The sequence below is a fragment of the Polypterus senegalus genome, chromosome 14 (assembly GCF_016835505.1).
Source record: "Polypterus senegalus isolate Bchr_013 chromosome 14, ASM1683550v1, whole genome shotgun sequence".
In the NCBI taxonomy this organism is placed as follows: Eukaryota; Metazoa; Chordata; class Cladistia; order Polypteriformes; family Polypteridae; genus Polypterus; species Polypterus senegalus.
In genome coordinates this window covers 143,732,649-143,758,713 of record NC_053167.1, presented here as the reverse complement: position 1 = coordinate 143,758,713, position 26,065 = coordinate 143,732,649, and the positions used below count along the sequence as shown (strand labels likewise).

The 26,065-nt window shown below is 40.4% G+C and overlaps 1 protein-coding gene across 1 annotated transcript in view; it reads right to left on the bottom strand.

The window, feature by feature from the left end:
* Positions 1-334: 334 nt before the first annotated feature.
* Positions 335-26,065, bottom strand: part of LOC120514716 (interferon-induced protein 44-like) — a 42,778-nt gene continuing 17,047 nt past the window's right edge. Inside the window, exons 3-8 of the mRNA XM_039735226.1 lie at positions 22,790-22,862; positions 16,247-16,442; positions 11,613-11,768; positions 7,373-7,544; positions 5,063-5,163; positions 335-776 (exon numbers count right to left, since the gene is read on the bottom strand). Of these exons, the coding sequence (XP_039591160.1) occupies positions 582-776; positions 5,063-5,163; positions 7,373-7,544; positions 11,613-11,768; positions 16,247-16,442; positions 22,790-22,862 (893 nt within the window). The 3' untranslated portion in view covers positions 335-581. The remainder of the gene's footprint in view (positions 777-5,062; positions 5,164-7,372; positions 7,545-11,612; positions 11,769-16,246; positions 16,443-22,789; positions 22,863-26,065) is intronic.

Genomic DNA, 26,065 nt, shown 5'->3' with positions numbered 1-26,065 from the left:
TAAAGAATCCTACTTTGCAGAAATTCATTTATCGCAGCAGAGTTTGGAATGGATTAACCGCAATAAACGAGGGTTTACTGTATATTGTTACAGGTTAATTACAATCAGATGTATTACACTAATAAACAATATGCAGTTCATTTCAGTGTATTTATAAAGCTGCGTCAGTAATGTGGATCTGAAAAAGAATGATAAACCACACAGGAACAGTAGCACTGCTTTGACACTGGGTGCCGCCAGTCTGCAAAACCGAGCGGAGAACTTGCGTACGACAGGGTATGAGGTACCGTGGAAATGTACGTAGCATTATACCAAGTTTAGGTTTTATACATCGCGATTTGAACATGGAAACGTTCTTACGCAACATTTCTGTGCGTACGCATCGTTTATATATGAGGCCCCAGGTCTCTGATGGGGTTTCTCCAATTCACTCCACATCCTTGTATTAATGGATGCAACTCAATGTGCATGTGGACAGGGGTTCCCATTGACCAACCCTGTTATGGATTAAGATGTCGTCAAATGTTTTTTTTGTTTTGAAATGCACTCAAGTTATTAAACCATGGCAAAATAACAAAACTTCACAAACTGCTACTCTGAGCAAGGGCTTTGTGATTTATATCATCAAAGTAGGCATCAGCAGCTCTCAGCATCTGCTGCAGGGCCGTCAGGATCAAAATGTCCATGTGAAGGTTGAGCTCTGTCTCTGTTGAGTAGCTCTTAACCAGGGAGATGGAGGAGACGGGAATTCCCAGAATCTGTCCAAGCTGAGTCACCTGGAATTAAAATGGAAAAAAAGGGTGAAGTAGAGGAAAACTCAAGTGAGACTTGATTTAAGATGGATGGAAACTGCTGAGCTGCTGCTGGTTGAGTTTCCTGATTATTTTCATCTTTAAGTGTTTTAACTTGCCTAACTGAGGTGGATGTTTGCAAACCTTGATGAAGATCCCACCGCTGGTTGGTTAAGGGTCTTAATCAAGGAGACACAATGTGTAAATACTGAATGAACAAACCAGGGTTTGTCCTGTTATTCAAATTTGAGTAATAAATGTTTATTCAACCTGGATGTCTGTTTCAATAGGAAAGAAGAGAATTGGTCTGTGAATGCAGAAGGACACAAATGTGTAAGGCGTTAGGACCATAACTACTTTTTACCACACTTCTATTAGCTACACCTGTTTCTTGTCTGGTACAAATCTTGTAACCGATATTTAACCCACTTCCTATTGTCCAAATAACTTGAAATTTTGCACACTTTACTCACTTCTGATGACAATACATGAACCAGTAATCAGATTCACTAATTGATCAATTAATCGATGTTAAATAAGAAATGAAATTTTCATATGAAGAATAGTTCAAGATTTCACCAATAGATGGTGCTAGTAACTGCATCTTGTATGAAGATGTGTGCATATAGACGTCAAAGTAAAGCGTTAAAATATTGATTATAAAATTATACCAAAACAAACCCAAGACTAAAAAGTTGAAAATTATATATATATATATATAATCTTTTTAAAACCATGCTTATATGAAGTTAAAAAGTGTACTAAAAAGTAAAAGTGTCTCATATATCACTCGTAAAATAAACGTGTGGCTGCTCTTCATCAATCAACATTCAAAAAAGCGCCCACCCTTTTATTTTACAAGTGATGAATGTATTTTTTATTTTGTAGTACACTTTTTAACTCAATATAAGCATGTTTTTTTAAAAGTATTATATATATATATACAGTGGTGTGAAAAACTATTTGCCCCCTTCCTGATTTCTTATTCTTTTGCAAGTTTGTCACACAAAATGTTTCTGATCATCAAACACATTTAACCATTAGTCAAATATAACACAAGTAAACAGAAAATGCAGTTTTTAAATGATGGTTTTTATTATTTAGTGAGAAAAAAATCCAAACCTACATGGCCCTGTGTGAAAAAGTAATTGCCCCTGAACCTAATAACTGGTTGGGCCACCCTTAGCAGCAATAACTGCAATCAAGCGTTTGCGATAACTTGCAATGAGTCTTTTACAGCGCTCTGGAGGAATTTTGGCCCACTCATCTTTGCAGAATTGTTGTAATTCAGCTTTATTTGAGGGTTTTCTAGCATGAACCGCCTTTTTAAGGTCATGCCATAGCATCTCAATTGGATTCAGGTCAGGACTTTGACTAGGCCACTCCAAAGTCTTCATTTTGTTTTTCTTCAGCCATTCAGAGGTGGATTTGCTGGTGTGTTTTGGGTCATTGTCCTGTTGCAGCACCCAAGATCGCTTCAGCTTGAGTTGACGAACAGATGGCCGGACATTCTCCTTCAGGATTTTTTGGTAGACAGTAGAATTCATGGTTCCATCTATCACAGCAAGCCTTCCAGGTCCTGAAGCAGCAAAACAACCCCAGACCATCATACTACCACCACCATATTTTACTGTTGGTATGATGTTCTTTTTCTGAAATGCTGTGTTCCTTTTACGCCAGATGTAACGGACATTTGCCTTCCAAAAGTTCAACTTTTGTCTCATCAGTCCACAAGGTATTTTCCCAAAAGTCTTGGCAATCATTGAGATGTTTCTTAGCAAAATTGAGACGAGCCCTAATGTTCTTTTGCTTAACGGTGGTTTGCGTCTTGAAATCTGCCTTGCAGGCCGTTTTGCCCAGTCTCTTTCTTATGGTGGAGTCGTGAACACTGACCTTAATCGAGGCAAGTGAGGCCTGCAGTTCTTTAGACGTTGTCCTGGGGTCTTTTGTGACCTCTCGGATGAGTCGTCTCTGCGCTCTTGGGGTAATTTTGGTCGGCCGCCACTCCTGGGAAGGTTCACCACTGTTCCATGTTTTTGCCATTTGTGGATAATGGCTGTCACTGTGGTTCGCTGGAGTCCCAAAGCTTTAGAAATGGCTTTATAACCTTTACCAGACTGATAGATCTCAATTACTTCTGTTCTCATTTGTTCCTGAATTTCTTTGGATCTTGGCATGATGTCTAGCTTTTGAGGTGCTTTTGGTCTACTTCTCTGTGTCAGGCAGCTCCTATTGAAGTGATTTCTTGATTGAAACAGGTGTGGCAGTAATCAGGAAATTGAACTCAGGTGTGATACACCACAGTTAGGTGATTTTTGAACAAGGGGCAATTACTTTTTCACAGGGCCATGTAGGTTTGGATTTTTTTTTCTCACTAAATAATAAAACCATCATTTAAAAACTGCATTTTGTGTTTACTTGTGTTATATTTGACTAATGGTTAAATGTGTTTGATGATCAGAAACATTTTGTGTGACAAACATGCAAAAGAATAAGAAATCAGGAAGGGGGCAAATAGTTTTTCACACCACTGTATATATATATATCCATCAATTTTCTAACCCGCTGAATCCGAATACAGGGTCACGGGGGGTCTCCTGGAGCCAGTCCCAGCCAACACAGGGCACAAGGCAGGAACCATGCCAGGGCAGGGTGCCAACCCACTGCATGACTATATATATATATATATATATATATATATTATGCACTGTAAAAATGCAGAAGACAGGCACAGCTAGCGAGAGACCTGATGATCCCTGTGACGGTGACACTAATTCAGGATGATCTGGACAAATTGGGCAAATTTAATTCAGCAGCAGACAGGGAGCCCAATCTTTTTTGTGTCTGTCATTTAACACTAACTAAGGGGCATATTGGGAGATTTTGTAAAGAAACACACGCATACAGTAAGTCAAGGCTGTGGCTGAACCCATCATTTGGACACATTTTTGACTGGTAACAGAGACAGTTGGGCCAAACAAACAGACCCATTTCAAATTTACCATTTCTCTCTGAAATACTTGAAAAAGTAGTCGCCAGTCAGCTTCAGTCACACCTTACGCATTACAATTTATTTGAGAAATTCCAGTCTGGTTTTTGCACTGGTCATAGTACAGAAACGGCACTAACACGGGTTGTAAACGACATTCTGATATCCTCTGATGAAGGAAACTCCACTGTAATTATGTTGTTGGACTTAAGCACAGCGTTTGACACCATCGACCACTCTATTTCACTGCACAGGCTAGAAAATGATGTTAGGCTTACAGGCTCCGTGCTCGCTTGGTTTAGTTCTTATTTATCAGATTGATTACAATGTGCTGACAGGACTCCATCATTATACACAGCAGTTCAATATGGTGTCCCGCAGGGCTCAGTACTCAGACCTTTACTGTTTTCACTTCACATGCTTCCACTGGGATCTCTCATTAGTTGTTAATTTTCATTCATATGCAGATGACACCCAGTTATACCTTTCTTTTAGATCAAATGAGGTTTCTCCAATTTTGTGAATGGATGAGAACTACTTGTCTTTAAACAACGATAAGACAGAGATGTTAATTGTTGGAGGGAATGATGCTGATGACTACAATATTTGCTCATCATTTAACTGCACGCCAAACCTACCTGGAAAGGGGTCTCTCTTTGAACTGCCTTTCCGGAGGTTTCTTCCATTTTTTCCCTGCAAGGGTTTTTTTGGGAGTTTTTTCTTGTCTTCTTAGAGAGTCAAGGTTGGGGGGCTGTCAAGAGGCAGGGCCTGTTAAAGCCCACTGCGGCACGTCTTGCATGATTTTGGGCTATATAAAAATAAATTGTATATTATATTGTATCTTCAGCAGCGACTGTCCTCTGTCTCTGAATGGTCTAAATTATGTCCCCTTCACACTTCCTGTCCATCTTTGCATTTTTGACACTAAAGAACTTCCACATGATGGTTACATGGCATCAGACACAAGAGATGGCCTCTCAATCTGGGCTTGAGGAAGACACTTGAATAAGTATAGAGGCTTTACTATTTAAAAGACTTAAATTTAATAATATCGGACAACGAGGAAGAGCTTATAATAACTAATGAACACTTTCCCATAAACAGATAATCAATTGTCATGGTGAATAGCAAAGAAGAAAAATGGCAATGTGACAGAGAACATCTAGAGCTTCAGATGCCACTTTCTTGTTTGATGGACTGACTTTGCACGTTTCATTACTTTACTTCTTATGATCACATCACACTCATCACTGCCAGCCCCCCATTGGTCAGTTTGACTCACCTTTTCATAAAGGTAGCGGCTCCTGTACACTTTGGTCACATCTTTTTTAACTTCAGGGCAGGCTTCATTAATCTTAGTGACCAACACAAGCTGGAGAATCCCTACAAGATATGAGACAAGAGTCTGAGTTAAAATCCAGTTCTGTCTGCCATTTGCTGTATTCCAGTCTAATAGAATGACGAGGACACCGTTGAACTATTAAAGGGGTCTCAGAAAGTCTTAATTTTCAGTCTAACATTCTCGATTGTTGCAGAGTATTTCTGTCTCTGGGGCAGTTTTAAATTCTATATTCTGTGTGATGGTAAGCGCACACGGACAAGTGTCCTGGCTGGGATGAGACAAGGAACAATACCCGGGCAGTATAATGCATAAAAGGGGGATACAACCTGTCAGGACTACGTGCTGCCCTCATATGTTAGATGGCAACATTTATGGGTCAGGACTCCCACGGGGATAACTGCAGGGCATGCTGGGAACTGTAGTCTCATGGGGCAGCCCTGTTGGCTTCTGTGGGACCCACCAGGGAGTAATTCCTGCTTTTTGGGGCTTCCGTTTGATCCAGAAGTGCTTCAAACGGGCTGTGCCCTGGCACCAGAAGTACTCCTAGGTCCAAAATAGGCAAGTCGGTGAAGAGGGCAGGCAAAGCTCGTCTGGAGGAGTGGAATGAGAAAGAAAAGAAGAGAAGAAGAGTTGTGTTGTGTTTTTGTAACTGTTGAAGCCTTTTTGAAAGGTATTTGTGCTAATAAACCTTTTAATTAAACCGGCACTTGTGTTGGTGAGGTTTGTGGTGCTGCATCCCCCTCTAGTGGTCACACCTGGAACTTGTTTTGCATGACTCTGAGACATTGTGTTTACTTCCTGCTCCATTAGTAAATGTTTAGGAAAAGTTCTTGCTTGTCAGTGTGGATCATCGTCTTGTCTTCTTATGGGAGCGGGTTGTGTGACCCAACTAAAGATCAGATATAAGCAACCGTGAACTCTCTGAAAAATGACAGGCGTGCCTTTCTCGGTCTTTGTTGTTCTTGCATTGTGTATAAGTCGCCTAACAGACGGCACTGTCCTTATTGCTGTTCTTCTTATGGTATTCTTTGTCACAAAATTGATCTCTGTGATTTATATATACATATAAAATTCTTGCATCTTGTAAATTTAAGTTGAAGTTTAATTATATGCTTTTAGCTAGGTTTTACTACTTGCTTATAAACTTTTTTTCACACTGTATATTTTATTACTTGGGACTTTGGACCATTTAAGTAATCGTTAAAATTTCATCATACAGTGAGCACAGTGGTAGTGCTGCTGCCTCGCAGTGAGGAGACCCAGGTTCACGTTCAGGTCCTCCCTGTGTGGAGTGTGTATGTTCTCTTCATGTCTCGGTGGGTTTCCTGGCTGCTCTGGTTTCCTCCCACTGTCCAAAGCATGTCTGCTAGGTGAATTGCTGATGCTAAGCTGGCCCAGTGAGTGTGTGTGTGTGTGTTTGCCCTGCATTGGGATGGACTGGAAGAGTTAGTTGCTGCGTTCTGCCCTATGCTGGCTAGGATAGGCTCCATTGACCAAGAACAATATACAGTTGAGGAAGAGGAACAAAACACAGTGATTAGTGCTGGCCTGCCTTTTGAATGATCATCCTTTACAACTTACGTGGTGAACTGTAGCTAGTTAACCCAGTTGAGGGCCTACTGTTACTAGCATGGTAGAGCCATGGCGGGGGTACAGAGCTGGACAAAAGCCACAGTAAACTGGTGAATATGAACTAACAAACTGGCAGAGATTAAAACACAAGAAGGCAGGAACTAAAATGAGGTAAAAGTATCAAAAGCACCAAAGAAAGGACATGTACATAGAAGAAGACATCAGTAAAGTAAGCTGGTGCAGGACGGGAGGTGAAGCAGAGTCTCAAAGCAGGGGTCACCATGAGATGAATGGCCACAGGAGATCCTGAAGATCATCCCCTTAGCTATACAACCTTTACAGCCGTGAACTTTCCTTCCCTGGGAGATATAATAGTTATATAACTAATCAAGCAAAGACACAAACTGTTAAATATGTTTAATGTGTAATCCTGTGGTCTGAAGCAAAGCCAGGAAATCACTGCTTTCAAACAATAAGCACGCAATATAAACTGCTGGGTGCATTTCATTTTAACTAACATTTCGAACTTCACTAAATGGTCTTACTAATATTAACAACAACTGACTTTTCAGCAGCAATGCGCACTATTAATGGTATTAGTTATGTGGGAGAAATAAAAATGCTGTCAGAATGTCTAATTAATGTCCCATCATCCTCTGTCAAGCTGCAGGTACTCACCCATTTTGTTCACTTCGGCCCGGATGGACTTCACCTTCTTCAGCAGATTTTGACCAAGGAGGCTGATTTTGTTTGCTTCAACTACGTAGACGACGCAGTGCACCTTATCAGCCAGGCTGGGCTCCACTCGGTAGCGCCTGTCATTTCTGGTTATCGGTGCCCTGATATTGAACTGGAGAGACACGATCATTTTAACAAGACATAACACACATTTCCCTCACTTACACACATATACAATTTTTTTATTGGAGCCCACCTGCTTGTTATTACCAATTCTTTATTGTATAACACACACCAGACACAGACCTTCACACTTGAGTGCTCATGTGTAAGTGCCAGGCTGAATAAAAGAAAAGAAAATTTAAAATAAAATAAAGAAAATGTCTTATTTGGCAGTTCCAGTCCCAGTGAGAAGCTATACAGGCAAATTTCTGGTATAAAGGAGCCCCCTGTTGTCTCATCCCCTTTATTAACACGCCCCACAAGTGACACGACCTGCTGTTATATTTGTAGCCAGAAGTGTAGAGTGAAGAGAAAAGGTGACAGGCCTGCTCCTTGTGCTGCTCCAGTGTTGGTCATACAGTCCCTGAGTTTCACAAAGTGCAGCCTGCCCGACAGACGGTCCATCATCTTGTCTTATACTGCTTGATATACTGTACACCGAAATAAGAAACACAATAACCCTTTCTATTCCTTTGGCACAAAACTGTCGACTGATTTATCGACATGTTTGTATTGCATTTCAGAATGATGAATCCCTACAATTGCTGAACATGTCAAATGTTGGTGAGTTACAGTGGCGTCTAAGCAGTTTGTGGGTGTTTTCCTGTGCGCTGCGCAGCCTTTTGTCAGTTTCATTTAGTAATGGGTGGACTCAGGTGTTCTTATGTCACCTCTAATACTTTTGCAGCTTTTGTTTCTTTGAGTGCTTTGGACACATCGCTCATAAGATGCTCAGAGTTAAAAATGGCAAAAGAAACAAACAAATAAATAAATAAAAATTAATTTTTCCTATGCGCTGTTCTCTATTTTCTTTTCTTCTTTCACCTTTCAATGCTTATTGATGTTTCACGTTACATTTTCCATAAAATTAATTAATGACTTCTGTGAACAGCATCATGTGCTACACAGCAAACAGCCAACTCCACTGACAGGGCTTTTTACAGAGAAAAATGGCTATTTGGTATCGTGAATACATCGTACACCACAAAAAAGTGTGTGTGGGTTGAGAAGCTTAGAGTTGGTTCTCAAAATTACAGAGAGGACAAACTGGTCAGTGCTGTGGACAGGTGGGCAGCCATGGCACGTGTGTAGCTTTAAAAAGTCAGTGGAGTGGCATCTATCTATCTATCTATCTATCTATCTATCTATCTATCTATCTATCTGTCTGTCTGTCTGTCTGTTTGTCTGTCTGTCTGTCTGTCTGTCTGTCTGTCTGTCTGTCTATCTATCTATCTATCTATCTATCTATGTTCTTCATGAGATTGTGATATATTTGTCATTAAGCTACAGCACTAAAGTTCTTTCTGGTAGTGTGGTGGGTCCCCTTATTTTCATATTTTTTCTGTTGGCTCCGTTTCCATTCAAACTACAGCTTACTAGCCATGGTGCACTCTGCTACTCAAAAACACATGATAGGACAGTGAAGAGGCCTTTTAATGGCGGGTGTAAATGTAAATTCTTAGCTCAGCAGAAAAGAAAAGAAAAGACACAAACTGTAATGTTGCCTACAAAAAAAGTACTTTGAGTAGTGAGAAAAGCGCTATATAAATGTAAAGAATTATTATTATTATTATTAGTAGTAGTAGTATTAGTAGTGACATTGCCAGAAATCCATTGGTAGGCGGGCATATAAAATTTCACCCAGATAAGATGGTTTATAGAACTTGACCATCAGCACCCAAATGAGGATGATCCTCTAATAAAACTGCTCAGTAATGCACACAACTTTGGAAGATGCACACACACAAATTCAAACACCTAGCCGTAAAAAATAAAATGATGCCCTTCTTGGCTATTATAAAAAGAAAACTAAAAGTATGGCCTTCCAATGATGCAAAAAACAAAACAAAACAAAAAACATTTAACTGGTATGATAGCACACAAAGTAAAGACACCAATAATAGTCTACAATCAAAAACTCTTTCAAATGAATGTTTAAGCTCAGCGCTTCCCGATTCATTTTACCCTCGCACCCCCTGTGACGGACGAGGCCGATTTCACACCCCCTTGGTTTGAGAAGAAGTATGTAAAAACATATGGTTAATGCAGAAAAACAGATCACCAATTGAAGATTTATGAATAATGGATACTTTATTCTCCATCAATAATTGTTTTGGTAAAGCCATCCTCAGTGTAATCCTCCTTCCATTTTCTAATTTTTTCACGACTAGCCATGAATAAATGAATGGTAAAAAAGTAAGAGCGAAGCGACGGTGACTTATTGAGGCAGGCAGGCGAGAGCCCAATAGCACGCGGGCTCGATGTAGTGCGCGTCAAGTCGATCTAAAATGCGCAGTCAGATTCGAAAAAATCTGTCTTTTCAAGTTCTATTTGGATATAAGTGGGATCTATTTAGTCGACAGAAATATCTTTGGTAGGAATGTAAGTTGAATTTAGTCTTTAAATTTCTATGGTGAAGAAAAATGTATGCAATGATGACTAAATTAACTTACATTCCTACCAAAGATATTTCTGTCGACTTAATAAAACTTACTTATATTTAAAATTTAAATAGAACTTGAACAGATACGATAGTTCATAATACCCACGCAGCACTATGTGCACGTAAGAGCGGAAGTCATCTGTTTTAACAAGCAGCGTATTGCACTGATACGAAATAGCCTGCCCATTTAATTATTTAAGAATGGATAAATAAATTAAGATTTTGTACAAATACTGTTTTTCATTTTTCTTTCTTGATGGATTTTGGCACCCCCAGCAACAGTTGCGGTGCGAGCACCCCCAATCGGGAAGCGTTGATCTAACTGTTCAGCAATACAAAGCCTGCCAAAACTTTTTAGTCTCATCCTATTGCCTAGATAAGTGCAGCCATTTTTTTAGATCTGGTACCCCTGTCGTTGTCCACAATGCTACAGTACCAACACTCTGAATCAGCAAACAGGGAAACCAAAAAGGCCTTACTTATAACACATCCAAGTTAGCCAACTCCATTTGTCATAAGAACAACTGGAAAAAGTCCGTATGTAAGCTCATCTTCAATCCCGGCTCCTGCTGAATTCTTAAGTCAGGTCGGTTGAGTCCAAGCTTGTTTATCTTATTTTTTTCTTCAAGTGAACGATTTATTAATTGGTTCCCAGTAAAGAAATAATCATATTTTCTTTGATTTGTAAAGTTCCGCTTGATGTTGCCATCTCCCTAAAGTCACACTCGCTCCTCTGTAGTTACGTTAATGGCGGGAGTGAGCTGTGAACCATTGATGTCAACATGACATTGTGCATCGATGATTCTCCAATCACATTAGATTAAATAAATCTAAAAGAAAACCTATTTGCTGCCAATAAATGTTGGCATGTCCAGGGTGCGCAGAAATATTTTTTAATGCAGTCAGCGTCATCAAGGAGCTTAACACCTGTGCTGCCATATTGTTTCTACATACAGGATGCAGTAGACAGCAAACTGAAAATTGTGGAGTTTACCTGTGGGGTCACAAAATCAAGCTGTAGTGGACATCAGCGTCACACAAATCTTATTTGTGTACAGCAGGGATTCATCTCACTAAACCTCAGAGTGGATATTCTAAATTGTGGTTAATGTCCCCATTGAACGTGTCTCGTGATGATCCTGCCAGCAAGAGACATGTTTCTACACATTTTACAAAAGCTCATTTGTATTCCTGATTGTGGTCATAGCACTGAGTGGAATTTTAGGGCAAAAAGGAGAAAAAATGGATAGAAAATGGACTGAGCAACATTGTAAAGCTCAGTTTTAATGCCATCTCGGTCCAGACGCTACCTTGCCTTCATTCAAGCCTGACCTTAGTGATGGACTTTGTATCGAACATCAAGCTGAATATGATCTGTGTAAATGGTAAAGAGCTGTACACACAGTCCATCTGTGAAACCTGTTGATGGTGACCATCTTCACTACACTTTAAGGAGAACACGTCGGCACATTCACTTTCAGTAATTATTTATTTTCCTAGGCTTTGCTTCAGAAATATATGTGTTTTATATCATGAGTTTAGACAAACATCAGTAAAATGACAGGCGAGTCTCACCTCATACGAGTCATGGACGTGTCCTTTAATGACGCTGAAGATGTCTTCCACAAGGATCCCTTCATCAATGCCACTGCCTTCTAGACCCATCGTGTCACACAGGATGTATGGCAGCAAGTTTCCACCTTTTCCATCATGAACTGGATATGTTCTGTACTGTGTGTAAGAATAACAATAATAATATTTATTCCTAAAGCATATTGTCATACATATAATTTGTACAAAACTCTTTACAAAACACCAAAAATGTTTACAAAAATAAGTAAAAAAACTAAAGATCAACTGTTTATAAAAGAAAGAAGGAATCCAGTGAGTGCAAAGCCACATGTCTGTCTGTCCATCTTCATTCTCAAACTTCCTCAACTTATTTAAAATAAATGCATGAATGACCTGTGACTGGAGGTACAAATACAAAGTCATTACAAAGCCAGAAAGCCACTCAGTAGCCTTGTCCTGCTTCTCGGTCACCTCACATATTTAACATTTTAGCAGTAGGAAATGCTGATATTTTTCTGAGGATAAACAGACACAGAACTCACTGCAATTATATGGGGACTGAATAACCCTTATTAAAGATCCTGGAAGCCCATACTCTCCTTTCACCCAAAGAACCTTGGGAGGAACACAGTTATATGCCTTCTCTAACATCCCAAAACACATGTAAGCTGATTGCACGTTCCCACATGCCCATTCCAGAATACTCATGAGGTTAAAGAGATGTTCACTGTCCAACGTAGTTCACTGTTCCTTCTAGATCTGATGTTCCATGACTGAGCAGTGTCTCTTTTCCAGTACTCTGGCATAAGCTTTTCCAGGGAGGCTGAGAAGTGTGACTCCATAATAGTACGAGTACAACCTTCAGTCCCTTTTTTTAAAATGAGGGCCACCACTCCAGTCTGCCACTACAGGGGCATGGCTCCCAGAAAAACATTACTGTTTTACTACCCAAAAAAGACATCAATTGATTGCAACAAGTGCAGAATGCAGCTGCTAGAATTCTAACTAGGAAAAAAAAATCCGAGCACATTTCTCCAGTTTTGATGTCACTGCACTGGTTACCTGTGCCATTTGGAATTGACATTAAATACTGCTTATGGTTTACAAAGCCTTCAATCATCTCACTCCATCTTATATTTGAGAATGTCTGACACCTTACACTCCAAATCATAACCTTAGATCTTCAAATGAGTGTCTCATATTCCGAGAGCTAAACTTAAAAGAAGTGGTGAGGCGGGCGGCCTTCTGCTGTTATGCACCTAAAACCTGGAATAGCCTGCCAATAGGAATTCGCCAGGCTAATACGGTGGAGCACTTTAAGAAACTGCTAAAAACACATTACTTCAGCATGGCTTTCTCATAACTTCACTTTAGTTTAATCCTGATGCTCTGTATATTCAATTAACTAGCAAAATACCCGCGCTTCACAGCGGAGAAGTAGTGTGTTTAAAGAAGTTATGAAAAAGAAAAGGAAACATTTTAAAAATAACGTAACATGATTGACAATGTAATTGTTTTGTGATTGTTATGAGTGTTGCTGTCATCAAGGATTTGATTATCATTATTTCTTTCAATCAGGTTCGTATTTGGAGGACGTGTTGTGTTGAAGTTACATTCCGTGTTTGTCAACAGGTTTCATTAATCAAAGTGTTCACTACCCAAATCACTACTCGTGAATCTAAGATGTTTAACAGGCATTCCCGGTATTAACTTGTGGATTTTTCTGCGAATATTTAGCGACAGCATCTCTATTAAGTTGTGGATTTTTCTGTGAGTATTTGGCGGCAGTGTCACAAAGTTGTTTCCGTCTAGCTGCATCAGAAAAAGTACCACAATGTCTGACACGCCTCCTTTTTACTGTTTTCTCACAGCTTGGATTGCTGTTGTCATAATTGGTTTGAGTTTCATGGTTTGTTTCAATTACGTTAGTATTTGCAGGACTTGTTGTGTTGAAGTGACATTCGGCATCTGTCAAGCGTTGTAAGCATACAACCGGCTTCATCAATAACTTCACATCCAGCTTTTGAGAGTTGAAACGTTCATAAACATCAGAGTTTCCACTACTGAAATGGTCACCTGTGAATCTACGATGTTTAAGAGGCATTGGCGGTTGTCCAAAGGTGTAAAATATTTGGCCATTTCGGTACACTTGAAAGCGACACCCGAACAATTCAGCGGCAGCCATCAACTCACATGCAGATCCATAGGTGAAGGGCTTAAGCATTTCACTCTTCTAGTGCTCCTGTGTAGTCCAATTATCTCCTGTACCGTCATCAGTCCACACCTTGAACCTGTGCCAGTCATTCAATACATAAGACACAATGGATATCAAGAGTGAGCCTGATATGGCTGTGCAATATGTAACTCAGAGAATGGAAAAGGCAGGTGCCATCTCTGGGCATGGAAACCACTCGGTAAGTGACAGTTCTTTGATCGATGGTGATCACCTCGATAGACATGTTAATGGTAGTATGGTTGGAACGGTAAAAGAAATGGGTACCAGAACAGTAAACTAAGTCTAAAATACCTACACAATAACTATAGTCGTAATAAATGAACAATAAAACAGCGGAGAAGCCGTGGATTAAAAAAAAGGCTGCAGTTATCAGCAAGGAGACATGAATACCGTGGTGAAGCAAGGAAGGGAATGTAGAGACCGGAACAACGGACGGCCTGATATGGGCAGGCAGCCAATTACGTGGGAGGCGTTGGGATGGAGGACGCAACTCCGCCTCACATGGCGACCGAGCTGCAGGCTATGGACGTATATATGTACGTAAGTAGGATTCATTTATGACCATTATGCGTAGAATTTCGAAATGAAACCTGCCCAACTTTTGTAAGTAAGCTGTAAGGAATGAGCCTGCCAAATTTCAGCCTTCTACCTACACGAGAAGTTGGAGAATTAGTGATGCGTGAGTCAGTAAGTGAGGGCTTTGCCTTTTATTAGTATAGATTATCATCATAATTCATGGTATTCATATTCAAAATCCGCACTTACCCCTACTTTCTCTTCTGTTCTTTTCCGGTTTTCTGTGGTGCGACCTGCACCACCACCACCTAATCAAAGCACTGTGATGTTCCTACATTGATGGATTAAAGACCAGAAGTGCACGTGACCTTCATCATCAAGTCCTTCCATGAGAACCCTGAATACATAGAGGACTGGTCATTTATGTTAGGTAGAATGCCTAGAGGGGGCTGGGTGGTCTCGTGACCTCTGAACCGCTGCAGATTTTATTTTTTCTCCAGCCATCTGGAGTTTTTTTTGTTTTTTCTTTCCTCCCTGACCATCGAACCTTACTCTTATTCTATCTTAATTAGTGTTCTATTATTTTAATTTTTACTTTGTCTTTTTTATCTTTCTTCATCATGTAAAGCACTTTGAGCTACATTATTTATATGAAAATGTGTGACAGAAATAAATGTTGCTATTGTTGTCGTTTTCAGTGGGTGTGGAAATCTGCCAGGGCTGTGCTTTGTCTCCTATCCAGTTTTCATGAACACGATAGCAAGGTGCAGCTAGGGGCCTTAGAATTGTGTTACTTTTTTTTACAGATGACGTGGCCATGATGGCTACACTGGGCTGTGAACTCCAGCTAGTATTGGGACAGTTTGCGACTGAGCATGAAGCAGCAGGGATGAGGATCAACATTTCCAAATCTTATAGTCCTCTCAGAGAAGGAGATGAGTTAGTGTCTCAAGTGGAGGAGATTAAGTATCTCAAGGTCTTGTTCCTGAGTGAGGGAACAAAGGATGGTGAGATCAACAGACAGATAGGGGTTGCAGGCACAGTTTAGCAGTCACGATGCGGATCTGTAGTGGTGAAGAAGAATTGATCTACATCCCTACCCTATCCTGTCGTCATAAACTTTGGGTAATGACAGAAAGGATGACATTGTGGGTTCAAGAGGCCAAAATGAGATTTCTCTGCAAGATGTCTGGGCTCTAACGTAGAGATCAGGTGAAAGGTGCAGGCATCGGGGAGAGGCTCAGAGAAGAGCATTGACTCTCTGCATCGAGAGGAGCCAATTGAAGTACAGTAGTTCTGGCATCTGATATGCCTCATAGGACACGTCACTGTAGAGGTTTAGTTGGTAGGAGACCATGGATAAGACCCAGGGCACACTGGGAGGATTATCTCTCCCTAATGGCCTGGGAACACCTTGGAATCCCATAATAGGAGCTGGCAAGTGTAACAGGGGGATCTTCGATAAGTGGTGAAAAATTAAATGAAATGAAAAATGAGCAGCAGGAGTTCCTGATACAAGTGCTTTATGGTGAACAGAGAAGCTGCCATGTCACAAATAAAAGGTGCCACTGAAGTCTGAACTCTGCTTTCTCGATAGGAATATTGACAGAGCAGTAGGCTGACGGGGTCTGCTACTTTTAATCTACCCATCTTTCTCAGCAGAGCACAAACAAGCATAGTTCATGGCCTCTTGTAAGGTCCATGTCCCATTACTTTCACGCCCCATATGACTTGCAGGCCATGTTGAGGCCCGATCTGGTGCTGTACTCAGCAATGACTCCCAGCATTAAATAAATAAGCAGGGGACCCTGGGTACGGCCAGCAATAGATGACCAAAAAGCTTACAGAGTCTTCACAGCTCCTCTTCTTTCTGCCCCTCACTTACCTGTTGGCTTAAACTGGTGGCTCCATACCCAGCAGTGGCCTGCAGCATCACATGACCTCTGAAGACGCTGTTCACCGAATTGAAGAAGCTGCTTTTACCAGCTCCAATCTGCCCAATCAGGAGGATTCTGGGCTTTTCCACTGACTCTGTCACAGTCTTGTAGGTTCTGATGTTTTTCAGAAGTTCATCCCTTATCCTGTGTGTGAAAAAATAATAGAAAAGTAAAGAGAGTGGTTGGGAATTCAGTGGAAACCTTCAGGGATTGTAACTTCAGGATAACGCATTTCAAAGATATACACTCATGTTGATAGAAAGTGTACAGTCCCCATTATACCCAGCATGTGGTGGCATGTTTGTCACATTAGCACTCACAGGCCACAGCCAGCCATTCTGCACTCACATTGTTCTTTCAGCCATTCTGCTATTTACAAAATGAAACTTTCAGTGCTATTTAGCAATCTTTAAGCACTTACAGTGTACTGTCAAATACTCACATTCTTTAAACTCACACAAAGAACACAAGATGGCAGACAAAAATGATGAGAAAAAAAAGAAAAGGCAATGGTACTGGGTGAGAAGAAAAAGTCACATCTTATATGGAGTGTTTGGGCCTGCTCTTGATGCTGATCATTCTGGGACATCTCAAAATGACACAATTCCGAGTGGCCACTTTCATGCCAGGGCTACTTATTTCAAACTGCCTCTTTTCAGGATGGATGCCTCACTTATTAGTCGAGAACCTGTTCCTATTGGTTAATCACTTCCTCTCTATTGTTGACAGTGACCTACCAAAGATCTTCAGTGCTTCTTTTCTTACATTCAAACTGACAAAACCATTAAGTCAATAAGAGTTCCCCTGGTTAAGACAACACATTTTAGTTTTAATTGTAATGCGCACATTTTTTAACATTATCCATTCACTTATTTTCAGTTCCACTTCTGCCTTTTCTACTCCTTCTTATTGTACTGTATCTGGTGAAAATGGTCCAGCATTAAACTAGCGTCTGAAATAAGATGTTCAAGCTGTTTCTTCATAATGAACAAATGGCACACTATCTCAACTCACTCTGACTCTCTATGCCGTGTAAAACTTCATCCAACTCATTTAAAAGCTATTGAACATTCCACATTTATGGAGAAAGACCAGTTCTGAGTACTTTCCACTTGACTTGTATATTTGCACCTTACTCATTCCATTTTTAGATTAACTGCTCTTTCTCAGGAGTTTAAGACTTAAAGTGGTGCTTGAAAGCTAGTGAAGCCTTCAGAGTGTTCCACATTCCTGCATAAATATGATTTAAAGCATCATCAGATTTTAACACAAGTTCTAAAAGTAGATATGGAGAACAAAGCTAAACAAAGGAGATAAAAATATCATACTTGATCATTGATTTATTGAGGAAAATCTCTGAATAGCAAAAGTATGTGAACTTAGCAGGTAACTTGAAGGTGAGATGAGAGCCAGGTGTTGTCAATCAATGTGATGACAATCAGGTGTTAATGGGCACCTTCTTTACGGTTCTGTCAAGGGCTTCACCTTCAAACCCGATTGTGCAGAATCAGTATATCATGTCACGGACAGAGGACATGTCAGAGGACCTCAGAAAAAAAAATGATCGATGCTCATTGTGCTGGGAAAGGCTACAAAACCAACTGTAAAGAGTTAAACAGGTTGAGTACAAATGGAGAATAGTTCAGGACTATTGTACGTTTCCCCAGGAGTGGATGACCAACAAACATCACTACAAGGGCAAGATGTATGATTGTCTACGAGGTCATAAAAGAACCAAGGGTAACTTCTAAGCAAATAAAAGCCTCCCTCTCATTGGTTAATGTTCAAAAGAACACTGGACAACAGTGGTGTGCATGTCAGGGTTGCAAGGAGAAAGCCACTGCTTTGCAATAAAAAACATTGCTTCTTGTCTACAGTTTGCTGTATGAAGAGTTTGTAGATAAGCCTGAAAGCTATTGGAGTAATGTTTTATGGACAGATGAGACCAAAACAGATCTTTTTGGTTCAGATGAGAAGCATTATGTTTGGAGAAAGAAAACCACTGCATTCTAGCATGAGAACCTTATCCCATTTGTGAAACATGGTGACAGTAGGATCATGTTTGAGCCTGTTTTGCCATGCCTGGGACAGAACAGCTTGTTATTGTTGACGGGAAAATTAATTCTGAATTATACCAGCAAATTCTGAAGGAAAATCTCAAGAGAAACTGAGTCATGCAATAAGACAAAGACCCCAAGCAAACATGTCATTCTACCAAAAAGTGTTTGAAGAAGAATAAAATAAAGGTTTTGGAATGACCAAATGAAAATCCTGACCTTAACCCAATAGAAATGTTGTGGAATGACCTGAAGTGTGCAGTGCATTTGAGAAAATACAGCATCATCCAAGAGTTGAGGTAATTAGTCCTCCTTCACTGACAGACCGAGGAGACCCCATACTATGTGACTCTTCAATTTCACCTGGGAGGGTAAACGCTAAATTTATACAAAATTATTGTCTGTCTGTTATACTTGTGTTGTTATCACTCTTTAATTTAATATTGTTTTTATCAGTATGCTGCTGCTGGAGTATGGAAATTTCCCCTTGGGATCAATAAAGTATCTATCTATCTATCTATCTATCTATCTATCTATCTATCTATCTATCTAATTCTGTATGGAGGAATGGGCTAAAATGCTTCCAAGCCAATGTGCAGGACTGATCAAGACCTACCAAAAATGTTTAATTGCAGGTACTGCTGCAAAAGGGAGTCACACCAAATACTAAAAGCAAAGGTTCACATGATTTTGCCACACACAGATTTGTGACATTGCAAAATTTTCTTACTGAATAAATGATATTTGTGTCTCATTTGTTTAACTGTGTTCTCCTCACCTACTTTTAGGACAAGTGAGTAAATTTGACGATGTAGTAGATCTCATTTATGAAGGAGTATGGAAAATTCTGAAGGGTTCACTAGCTTTCAAACACCACTGCAGGTAACCATCAGATTCCTCTGGTCCTCATCACTCACTCTGTGACAATAAGATGGATTACATTTAACTTATTTGTCCCTAGGAGGGTGTATTGTTGTTGGTACAGAATCTCACAAAAGTGAGTGGACCTTTCACATTTTTGTAAATATTTTCTTTTCACAGAAAAACACTGAAGATATAACACTTTGATACAATGTAAAGCCATCAGTGTACAGCTTGTATAACAGTGTCAATTTGCTGTCCCCCATACAGCCATTAATGTCTAAACCACTGGCAACAAAAGTGAGTACACCCCTAAGTGAAAAATGTCAAAATTGTGTCCAATTAGCCATTTTCCCTCCCTGGTGTCATGCCACTCGTTAGTGTCACAAGGTCTCAGGTGTGAATGGGGAGCAGGTGTGTTAAATTTGGTGTCCTCGCTCTCACACTCTCTCATACCGGTCACTGGAAGTTCAACATGGCACCTCATGGCAAAGAACTCTCTGAGGATGGTGGCCAAGACCATACAGCGACAGGTTTAATAGGACAGGTTCCACTCAGAACAGGCCTCGTCATCGTAGACCAAAGAAGATGAGTGCACGTGCTGAGCTTCAAATCCAGAGGTTGCCTTTTGAAAATTGACGTATGAGTGCTGCCAGCATTGCTGCAGAGGTTGAAGGGGTAGGGGGTCAGCCTGGCAGTGCTCAGACTGTACGCCTGCCGCACACGGCATCAAATTGGTCTGCATGGCTGTCGTCCCAGAAGGAAGCCTCTTCTAAAGATGATGCCCAAGAAAGCCTGCAAACAGTTTGCTGAAGACAAGCAGACTAAGGACATGGATTACAGGAACAGATGAGACCAAGATAAACTTCTTTGGTTCAGCTGGTGTCAAGCATGTGTGGCGTCAACCAGGTGAGGAGTACAAAGACAAGTGTGTCTCGCCTACAGTCAAGCTTGGTGGTGGTGGGAGTGTCATGGCTTGGGGTTGCATGAGTGCTGCCAGCACTGGGAAGCTACAATTCATTGTGGGAACCATGAATGCCAACATGTACTGTGACACACTGAAGCAGAGCGTGATCCGCTCCCTTCGGAAACTGAGCCAACATGATAATGAGCCCAAACACACCTCCAAGACGACCACTGCCTTGCTAAAGAAACTGAAGGTAAAGGTGCTGGACTGGCCAAGCATGTCTCCAAACCTAAACCCTGTTGAGCATCTGTGGGGCAGATGGAGGAGTGCAAGGTCTCTAACATCCACCAGCTCCGTGATGTCGTCATGGAGGAGTGGAAGAGGATTCCAGTGGCAACCTGTGAAGCTCGTGTGAACTCCATGCCCAAGAGAGTGAAGGCAGTGCTGGAAAATAATGGTGGGCGGCCACACAAATATTGACACTTTGGGCACAATTTGGACATTTTTCACTTGGGGTGGACTCACTTTTGTTGCCAACGGTTTAGACATTAATGGCTGTGTGTTGAGTTATTTTGAGGGGACAAAAAATTTACACTGTTACTACTTTATATTGTATCAAAGCGTCATATCTTCAGTGTTGTCCCATGAAAAGATAGAATAAAATATTTGCAAAAATGTGAGGGGTGTACTCACTTTTGTGAGATACTGTATAAAGGAGCCCCAGTGGTGTTTCTCGACACTTGCTGAAAGTCCTCAGTGTTGGGGTGTCACAGAGAGGATGTGCAGCATTGTTCATAATGGCACTCACTTTTGTCTTCATTCTCTCCTGCGCTACTACCTCCAACAGGCTCAGGTGGTGTCCCATAACTTCTGCTTTCTTAATCGGTTTTCTGATTTGGTGGGCCTCTCTTGATGTGATGTTACTGATCCAGGACACCACACTGGTCATCATAAAGTTGTAGAACATATAAAAGAGGTCTCTACACACATTTAAGAAGTGCACAGTCCTTATAAAAGAGTCTACTCTGCCCTTTCTTCACTGCTTTCTCAGTTTTACAAGACTAGTCCAGCTTATCAATGATGTGGACCCCCAAGTTCTTACAGCAGTGCACCATCTCCGTATCCAGTTCTTGAACAGTGACTGGGTGTAGAGGTTGTGTGGTGTGGTAAAAATCAATATTTTGTCAATTCATTTCAAAATGGCATTATGTGTTAAAGGATCATTTCATTTTCTGACTAACCAACTCTTAACTGCCTTCACGTCTTTACCAGTTGTAAAGTAGCACTAAAGATCTTTGGGCGCCATACCACCTACAATCAGGGAAAAGTACAAGTAATTGACAGCAAAGGAATAACCAATAGGAAGAGGTTCAGCTATTGATTGACAAAAGTGGCAAAACCATCATGAAAAGAGGCAAACTGAAATAATAGCACTGGCATTGAAAGAGCCATTTAAAAATGTGTTGTTTGGAAAATTCCATCCATCCATCCATTTTCCACCCCGCTGAATCCAAACACAGGGTCACGGGGGTCTGCTGGAGCCAATCCCAGCCAACACAGGGCACAAGGCAGGAACCAATCCTGGGCAGGGTGCCAACCCACCGCAGGACACACACAAACACACCCACACACCAAGCACACACTAGGGCCAATTTAGAATCGCCAATCCACCTAACCTGCATGTCTTTGGATTGTGGGAGGAAACCCACGCAGACACGGGGAGAACATGCAAACTCCACGCAGGGAGGACCCGGGAAGTGAACCCGGATCTCCTAACTGCAAGGCAGCAGCGCTACCACTGCGCCACCGTGCCGCCCTGTTTGGAAAATTCCCTCTGTTAAATAAGGATACTTTTAAATAAAACATTCGATATTTAAATGTAAAGTAACTACATTGTTGAACCAAAATAATGATATTATATATTACTTAACTTAATTATGAGTTGTTTTTGTTTTTACAATTTATTGACTCATTTATATACAGTATATATGTTTACTTTATCATATGATTAATTACCTCATAATTGCTCATTTATTTCATTTAATTTTGAAACAAAAGGTATTTCATATTCAGGCTGGCCAGCCCTCTACTGCAGAAGTGGGCAGAAGCTGCAGGTTTTTGGCTCAGCTAATTTCTTAGTTAGGATTTTTGGAAACTGCCTTTTAAATTAGACATTGAGCTCCTTATATTTGTAGTCAACCTGTGCATCAGAACTAATTTTAGCCAATATTTTACTTTTATGGCTAAAAAAAGAACAACAAAATGTTTTGGTAATGGTGAAAAGGTCCCTCTCTCTATTTTGACGGCAATTAATTTTTTTAAAGACACAAACAAGAAGGCGAAAATGTTCCCAGTTTAGCTGACTTTCTGTTGTCTCCTTTATTATTTGTGGCTGTTGGTTAATTACCTTCTGATTAATAAAAAGAAATCAAGAAGAACTTAAAATACTTGGAAAGCATGTGAATAATATTAAGCAAAGAAGTTGAAAATAAAGATACCAGTGTGAGTTAAAAATCCTGGTGACAGCAATAAGCATCTCTAAATATCAAAGAGAAGTCCATGTCAAGTTATTAGATCGGTAATGAAATGTGCTGCATAAGAGACAGATCATCAAAAACTGAATAAAAGGAATAACAAGGGGACAAAGTGTGATGGCAGATACTCACCTTGTGCTAAATTCCTGCTCCCTCCATGGCGTTTCAAGTAAAGGTGGTGGTGGTGGTGGTTCTGGTCTGTACACTTCAAATATGAATTAAATAAAGGTTTAACTGTTAATTTTGACATTCACGATATTCACAACTTAACAAGACAGCTACATGGCATTCTCCCCAAATTACAATCAGTTTTTGGAACGGTGACCTGTGGAAGAATGATTTTAGGGTAACATAGCATTCGTCTTAAAGAAATAGCATAAAGGGTCAATAAATGTCAGAAACCTGTTCAGGCACACCAGGAAACCAGATAAAGGTCAAGTGAACAACAAAAATGTACACTGAAATATATGAACTGGTCTAGGAAAAATACTGAGATGATCAAGAATGTACCAGAAGAAAGGCGGATGTAATAATACACAATGTACTGAAGGATGACTAAGACACGACTAAGAAATGAGCAGATGTCCTATAAACAAGAATGGGCAGTTGTTATATGTACAGAAATTTCAAGGGCGGTGGCACAACTCAAAGGTATAAGAAGAACCAGAATATAATATAACAGACTTTTATTTTATATTAATCATTTGGGGTTAGGTGTAAAGCAATGAACCAACGAGAGTAAAATGTATGCATAGATTGACACTCTATGTAAATTCAGTAGTTCAATAATCAATGAACCTCAATTCTTTGTTTCTCTGACCATTCTGATCATTCTGACCAGGCTGTAACAGACTACGTTTGAAGAATGCTCCCTCTAAGGCAGGGGTGCCCAACTCCAGGGGCCTCATGTATAAACGGTGCGTATGCACAGAAATGTTGCATAAAAACATTTCCACGTTCAAATCGCGATGTATAAAACCTACACTTGCCGTAAAGCCACGCACTTTTCCTCGGTACCTCATACCTTTTTGTACGCAAGTTCTCTGCTTGGTTTTGCAGACTGGCGGCACCCAGCGTCAAAGCAGTGCTACTGTTCCTGTGTGGTTACTCTTTATTTTCCTGATGCGGCTTTATAAATACACTGAAACTAACCGCATATTGTTTATTAGTGTAATGCATCTGATTGTAATTAACTTGTAACAATATAATAGTCCAGGGAACAGCCATAGTATACCAAATACCATAACTGCTTTAGTGTTGTTACTCTCACTGCACCTTCTTCTTCTTCTTCTTTCAGCTGCTCCCGTTAGGAGTTGCCACAGCGGATCATCTTCTTCCATATTACTCTCACTGCACGACTCGGAGTATTTATATCACTGTATCTGAGTGTGAATCACAGCAGCAGCTGATCGGAAAGAGAATTATCGGTATACAGCTTCAAGCACACGCTGTCTCAGCCACGGCAAAACGTTTTAAAGCCTTTCCTGTACAGACCTCGCTGTTCAGAAACAGTTTCATCCCAAGAACTATAAACACACTCAATCAATTGCTCCTTGTAGAACTGTTTGTACTTATAAGTACAATCACCTCACTGTAAACTTGCACTACAGTTATAATATTACAAAACTTGAGCCACTTTATAAAGCATGTATTTACATATGATGATGATATTTTTAAGATGAAATGCAGCAAAATATGTTTATTATATTATGCAGATAAAACTTTAACTTCATTTAAAAAATCTATATTCTTCACTGGGACTGGCATGAAGGATAGAATAATTAAACATGTACTACGAAGATAGTTCAATGTTCTTTAAACGTTTTGAAGAATCGGCGCTCTAAGCTTACAGATGGCTTAACATCTATTACAGAGCTGATTGTGTGGCGATCGGTTACTTGGAGAAAGAAAAGCAAGGAGTGCAGGGGCGGCCACACCAATATATATTGAATATAAAACAGACAGAGAAAATAATGACACAGCTAAAAACATAGCAGCAAATTTCGACAAAAGTTAAACGCTTGTGTCATGAGCACGAGGAGGCTATGCAGTGTCCGCAACGGACGTGGCCATCCACCGTGCATAAGATACCATATTGACATTGACGGGCGAAGGAGCCATCGATTCTTTCTCTGCCCAGGGCCGCCGCAAGCCTAGTGCCGCCCATGAGTAGTGCTGCAATAAATAATTTCATCGAAAGTTGCGCACAATCACTGTGCCGTGAAACACATGTTTAATAACGTGCTTTAACTCCTATCATCATGAAAATGATATCATGTATGCATCTCAGTATTTTAGTTATTCAGAGAGCTGTAATATGACGAATGTAATGGATTCTGTGTCCAGTCAGAGGAAGAGAGCCGGTTTAAGAAGCAAGTAGTGATTCACACACATAGAGCACATAGAAGATCACATACAAAACAAAGCATTTAACGTGCTACTTTAATTACGATATGATTTGAGAAACTGGTTGATTAAACAATTTTAAAATGAAGTTTATGATGTTCTACCTTAATGACAAAATAAACTACGTGATTAAAGTGGAAATTTCGAGATTGAAGTTGACATTTCGTAGTTTTTTCCCCACTGTGTGCCTCTTATTTCTCTGTACCCTAAGTTTTCATATGACACTTAGACGGTGGGCTACGACTCGCCTTTTCACGGCGACTGATATCTGAGCTTTCAAGTTTCTCCAACACGCTATGTCACTCGATCAACTTCCTTTTGTTGATTATACCACAGTTTAATTAAACAAATAGTACGTTTTTCCTTTGCCTCCACTTGGTATTCGCTGAAATTCTTATATTTTCCCCCGTGCTTTTCCCATTGTCTTTTCACAGAAGGCTGAGCTTAAGGGCGATTTATATTAATTTGCATATTCAAAGAGGCGTAATTCTGGGAGGAGTTGGGGCGGGACATAAGGAGTGTGCACGAGCGTTACTTTTCACGCTGACCGAGATTTATGTAGCGGAAGAACGTGGAAGTTTGCATACGCACAGATTCCTGCATCTGGATTTTTCTGTGCATAAGCACATTTCGGCTTTTGTGCTTACGTCATGTTATAGTGCGAGTTCTACGCACGCCGTTATGCATGAGGCGCCAGTCCTGGAGGGCTGCAGTGGCTGCAGGTTTTCATTTTAACCCTTTTCTTAATTAGTGATCTGTTTTTGTTGCTAATTAACTTTTGAATTAATTTTAATTGACTTGGTTTTTAAGAAATGTTTCTTTCCTTAAATGGCACCCAAACAGAAGTGAAATGTGAAGTGAGTGAGCCAACAGAAGACCAACTAAGTCAGGGCCTCAAACTCCAACCAATTTCACTCCAACCCGCTGCTTAATGAGGCACTGAGTCTTGTTGTTAATTAAACCCGTTCTTTAATTCCATGGCTTGTTGCTGCTCTCATTGTG